This window comes from Strigops habroptila, chromosome Z (genome assembly GCF_004027225.2).
Source record: "Strigops habroptila isolate Jane chromosome Z, bStrHab1.2.pri, whole genome shotgun sequence".
Classification (NCBI taxonomy): domain Eukaryota; kingdom Metazoa; phylum Chordata; class Aves; order Psittaciformes; family Psittacidae; genus Strigops; species Strigops habroptila.
Genome location: NC_044302.2, coordinates 59,720,873 through 59,726,431, shown reverse-complemented (window position 1 = coordinate 59,726,431; position 5,559 = coordinate 59,720,873). Strand labels below are relative to the sequence as shown.

General features: G+C 38.7%; 1 protein-coding gene across 1 annotated transcript in view; it reads right to left on the bottom strand.

Moving 5' to 3' along the window:
* Positions 1-279: 279 nt before the first annotated feature.
* Positions 280-5,559, bottom strand: part of GOLM1 (golgi membrane protein 1) — a 35,419-nt gene continuing 30,139 nt past the window's right edge. Inside the window, exons 8-10 of the mRNA XM_030471405.1 lie at positions 4,777-5,061; positions 2,647-2,760; positions 280-2,315 (exon numbers count right to left, since the gene is read on the bottom strand). Coding sequence (XP_030327265.1) covers positions 2,251-2,315; positions 2,647-2,760; positions 4,777-5,061 — 464 coding nt within the window. The 3' untranslated portion in view covers positions 280-2,250. The remainder of the gene's footprint in view (positions 2,316-2,646; positions 2,761-4,776; positions 5,062-5,559) is intronic.

Below are 5,559 nucleotides of genomic sequence, written 5' to 3'. Positions count from 1 at the left end.
GCTGTAAAGATGGCAAACTGGCTCTAGTGCAGGCACTGAGAATTCATCTGGCTTTTACTGCCTTCCAGTGAACAATCACAAGTCTTCCCCATCTTAAAAATCTTGAACTACATGACAGCAGCTCAGGGGTAGCCTTTAGTATTTCTCCAAAGGAAGCAGAAAGTAGAAGAGAAACCAAGTTCCACATAATTTACAGAACTAAGGAAAAAAAAAATGACCTTTCCCATGTTCATGAACATTAAAAGTATATAAACTGTACAGAATAAGGTGAATACACAGTAGAGAAGACTATCTTTATTTTAAAATGCTTATCTAAAATGGATTTGGCTTAGTTTTTTAAAAAACAGCAAGGACTAGTGTTACTTAACTCCGAGATGATTACATCAAAGATCTTTCCCTGCCGTAGGCAACTAAAATGTTTAGTGATAGGAAACACTATGTAAACCACAGTTCCAAGTGAATCTATTGTTTTGTTCAACTAAAAGTTCTTTAATTTAAAATTCTATGTAGCAGACATACCTCCTTTTCTCTCCTGCTTACAAGGATTTGTTTTCCCTGCTACACTGACAGTAGTAGCCCAGAACTGTGAAGTCTGACTTAAATAGTGAAAAAACAAGAGTAACAAGGGACTCAATAATGGAAGTTAGTTCTTTTCTTACAAGAATTCAAGTTACATGTAGCAAGGCTATCAGTGAACTCTTTACACATTTAGGCTTAATAGGCACCATTTGACTTGAGCTCTGCATTTCATCTATGACAACTAATACTCTTCATATACAAACCAACCAACCTTCCACATGCGTATTTAGGCATCTTAAGTAAGGTTACAGGAGTTGTAAACTAATACACTGAGGAATGACACCCCACAAAAACAGTTACACAATGAAGTTCATTGAGAGAAAGCCAAGAGACAGTTGTGGGGGTTTTTGTATTTTTGAATTGCTGGTTGGGAAGTTAGTCATGTCTCTGCTCCCATGCTGTCCTCACAGAGGTTGGTTCATATTCACAAAAATTGCTCCAAACACAGGTGCCAGGCTTGAGAACTTCCAAAGAGCTGACTACACACTGCAGGTAGCAGAGGGTATTTCTAGGTTATCACTAGTAAACTAGTTTCCAGTTTACATTCAACAAGTTACAGGAAAGACGAAGGCTACAGAACATTAGCAATAAGATACATTATACATAACATAGGACTTCACAGAACTGCAGCTCCACATGTGGGAGACATTGAGATGTCTGGTAAATGCATAGTCTAGTTTACCTTCTTCAGAAATCCAGCAGAGAATATAAGTCACTTTGAACATCTGAGATGACTGCTACAGGGCAAGCATTTGCCTTTTTGCTTTTTAGCAGAAGATAGTAGCTGGGTGGAGTAAAGGGTAGTTGTAGCACACCATTTCAGGTAGCTTCTGTCATGAAAAGTTCAGGAGTTGGAATTTTTACTGTCTGAACTTGTGCAAGTTAGTGGTAACTGAACCATACTGTGGTACACATCTTGTGAACAGAAGTCTAAACCAGCTTTCTCCCTGGCTTATCTCTTAATGAGAGGACGCTATTGTCCAGGTCCTTCTTTTCTTAACCTAAAACCTAAGAACACAACCAGGTTCTTAGAGGTGCTTCAGCTGGTTACAGACAGTGTAAACCAGTAACTTCTCTTAGGAGGCCCAGGAAAATATATCATACTGCACAGTATCCGAGGATTACGATCATGTTTTTGAAGTCTTCCCACATTGCAGTAAAATGCGCCAGAACAGGCACAATGGTGGTAGACAGCAGCATGGGTCATTTTTTATCCTTCCCATGTTTTGTCAAGTTAGCTCCTCTTAACCTCCTTTGAAAACTAGGCTGGAATTTCTCTACTGCACTGCTCAGGGGAGAGATCTGTCCTTGGCAGAGGACTCTCGTCTACCACCAATCCACAGATGCTGTTACTGTAGTATATGACTGTACAAGGTAGCCGACTTCAGAGTTACTAAGCTTACTGCTACCTGGTTTCAAATCTATAATCAATAGGAAGGAAAGAGTCATTGCAGAGGTCAGGCTGCTTTTAAACAAGCCTCCAGAGATTTAAGATTTTTTTTTCCCCCCACCACTGAAGCAGTACTAAAACTTCACAAGAAAATACTACTTCATTAAGTCTCTTACTGAAGCCTTGAGAAGATAATTGAAACATTCTCAGATCACTTTGCTCTCATCATTGCAGCATTTATATGAAGAGGTGACTTAAGCTGCATCATGAACTTCCTTTGTTCACAACCTCTGTCGTTCTTCACTATGCTCAGATAAGCGGTTCTTCATATCTTCAGGGTTTTGAACTAATGAGGAAAAAAAAAGGTACATAAATCTCTTTGAGAGGTAGAAGTGATAGTTCTTCATGTAGAAAGCAATCTAGAACACAGCAGGAGAAATTCTGAATGGACTGTTAAGTACTGTACAATAAAGCTGCAGATACCATCCCTTCCCAATGCATGTTAAACAGTGACTTAGTGATGCTAGACAGAAAGTAGGTCACATTGTCAACATGAGGGAAAGTTCAAAGAAGAAACAGAAAACAGCTAGCTATATCTGCTACAGGATAATGTTCAGAATACCATCTCAAACTTTTCAGCATGTAGTACTTGGGTTAAAACTTTTTTTCTTTTTTACCATTTTCAATCCCTGCAAGTGCTGCTTGCTTGTCCGTTTCTGATTCAGCTTCATTCTCATCTAAATTGTAATCAACTTCCCTATCTTGGCTCAGTGCTTCATGCTCCTGTTTGTCTGGAAAAATATTAAAATTAATTAGTTTTACGCTATACCATAAAGTCATCTGCACAAGAGACAGTTACTGTAATAAACTTCCAGAGAATTTGCTTTGCTGCTGACTGAATGGCTGTTTACAGTAGGTTTTCATATTATTTTTCCTTTTAAACTGTTAAATTTCAGAGCAGCTTTTCCTGCAAACCTTGTCTAAAGAACTAGAAAAAGACAGAATCTCTTGGGATTTAGGAAGCCAGCACTCAGGTGGACAGAAAGCAAAAGCATTAAGCAATTTCAGAATATATTAAGGGACATTCTAAGTAAGAGTAAAATCTGAAGCCAATGCTGAGAACTTGACTGTGGCGTTGCTTTGAAATGTATTGCCACCACCACTAAAACTTGTCTCAGCTTTCTGCCTTCCTTTAGTTTGTCCACAAAGCAGAAAGATGCGAATATGGCATTAAAAAAAAGAGAGTATTTCATGATGTGCTAACTTGACACAAAAGTGCTTTTATATTAAAGATTTTCTTCAACATGTCATTAATTCATCTTAAGCAACTTTTGTTGACTATCTTAAGAATTATTTATATAGAGAGCTCAGAAGTAAACGGAAACATTATTTCTAATCGCCAACCTACTACCCTAATTTTTCAGTTAACCAGACAGAAAAAAACCCATACCCCAGTAAGAGAGATGGGAGTTTCTGGTTCTGAATGTTCTTAAGCCAAGCTCTCTAATTAGTAACTGGCTTAGAAACAGGCTTGAAAAAATTTTAGCCTTAAGTTGTCCATGTTCAGACAACCACATCAAATAGATGTTTACAGTTACAGACCTAAAGGTCTCGAGCTTTTAAAAGAAGATTTTATTGGAAGAGAAAGGATGTTCAGAGGATGTAGCAGAAATCTTTTTCTACCTTTGTCTAAAGGGAAACTATGCAGTAAACTGGCATTTTTGTTAATAATCAAGGCTGAAGAACATCCTGCTAGTCTTCCTAGCTCATGCTGACATTTCACAGGCTACGTGGCACAGCTTTTTCTTGCACCAATTACTGGATGGTTTTTTTTTAACCTAATCTTCCTGGTATCTTTTTCTGTTAAAATGGAAGCAGTTTACGTAACTTCTGTTCACATCTCTCTGGGGGACAGCCTGCTCTGGCCAGCATCTTTTCGGAGCAGTTGGAAAAATACTGCTTTAACAATGCAGATAAGATTATTTATCCCTGCCAAGTTATCAACAGCATTAACATCATTACTTGTGATTCTATGAATACATTTACTAGAAAAGCACAAGCAGCATTTTTTGTGGACATCAATTCCTGCTCTGACTGCTGTTAAGTCTTCCTCTTGATTACTCTGGGCTATACTGGGTCCACCTGAGACCAAGTTCCTCTAAGACAGAGGGATGTCTAGATCCTGGTCAGCTTTAGGAACAACATCAGTACTCTGCTGTAGAGACACACGGTTCAGGGTCATATATGGCAGATGCCAGAAACTGGCAACTTTGCAATATCTGATCTCCAGTTTGCAAACTCACAACAATAAACTGTAGATACCTGAAGCCTTAGATAGAGTTGTATGCATGCTAGCTTATTTTGAAATAGGGATAGCTAGCATTTATACAACACTATAAAAAAACTATATGCAAAACATTATTACATAGTGTCTCTCTGCTCATCAACACTTTGGATGGTTAACATCTCATCCTTCTCAAATGCATCATTCTTACAAAGCCTCAATACCAAACAGTTTTGGGACTTATTCCCCCAAATGCCTTGTACAGCCAATGGAGATAGACAGGAAGGCTTACTATAGTGATGCAGAAGAATGCATCCTGGTTAGCTCCATGTTGTACAAACAGAAGCTTCCATCTTTACCCCAGACTGTAGAATACTGCTGGAGGCTAACCTTTTACCTCTCATATTAACCTTTAGGAAACCTTGTACTAAGACTGGCCAACTGCCACCACTGTTGCAGAAATCGTGCCCTATTCCACACTTTCATGTCTTTACTGCTTAACAACATGTGGCATGCTACATACCAGCCTTTACGGGTGGTGAGTCCTGCTTAGCATCGTAATTCAGGAGTTGCTCCCTCTCAACTTCCTCACTGGCAGCCTGCTCTGCAGCTGGCTGTAACACATCTTGCCCAGCTACTTGTTTGTCATCTTCAGGATTCAGCTCCTTCTCTGACTGAGGCAGCATCATCTCCTTAAGACCAGCAGCAGCCTTGGGTGGATCCTGCAGGTCCTTCACTGGACTAGAAAGCTTCTCCTCTTCTGCCTTAGGCTCCTGTTTTCTGATGTCAGCTAGGCTATTTATTCTTTCTGTAAACAAAAAAATGATTCTGAGTTAAAAAACTTAATGCCTTTCAGTGGTGGCACAAGTTGAAAACCTTTAATAAATACTGCTTTATCTTTCTCAGTCCGTTCTTGTTCTTCCTCTGAAAGATATCTTCCAACCACATCAGCTAAAGGATGAGCCATTGTTTACTGTCAACAGTTTCACACTTCTACCTACTTAAAAATTTTATATGTGCAGTTAATAAATTGGGCAGGTGAAATAGAGCACTTTAAATAAAAATTGCAGTGTAATATATAAGCATGAGGTTTCTGTCACATTTCCTTACCACAGTAAAACTGATTTAGTGTTCAAAAGTAGCTTAAGACAAAGCAGTCACATGGGCAGATTTGCAAATAAATCAAGGCTGCTCTAATTTTTAAAGGGGAAGTGCAGGAGGGCTGTTACTCTTAGCAGACATGACCATACTTTTTTTCCCCATGTATCTGTATTTTTAACTAAAAAAAAAAAAAAAAAAAATTGCC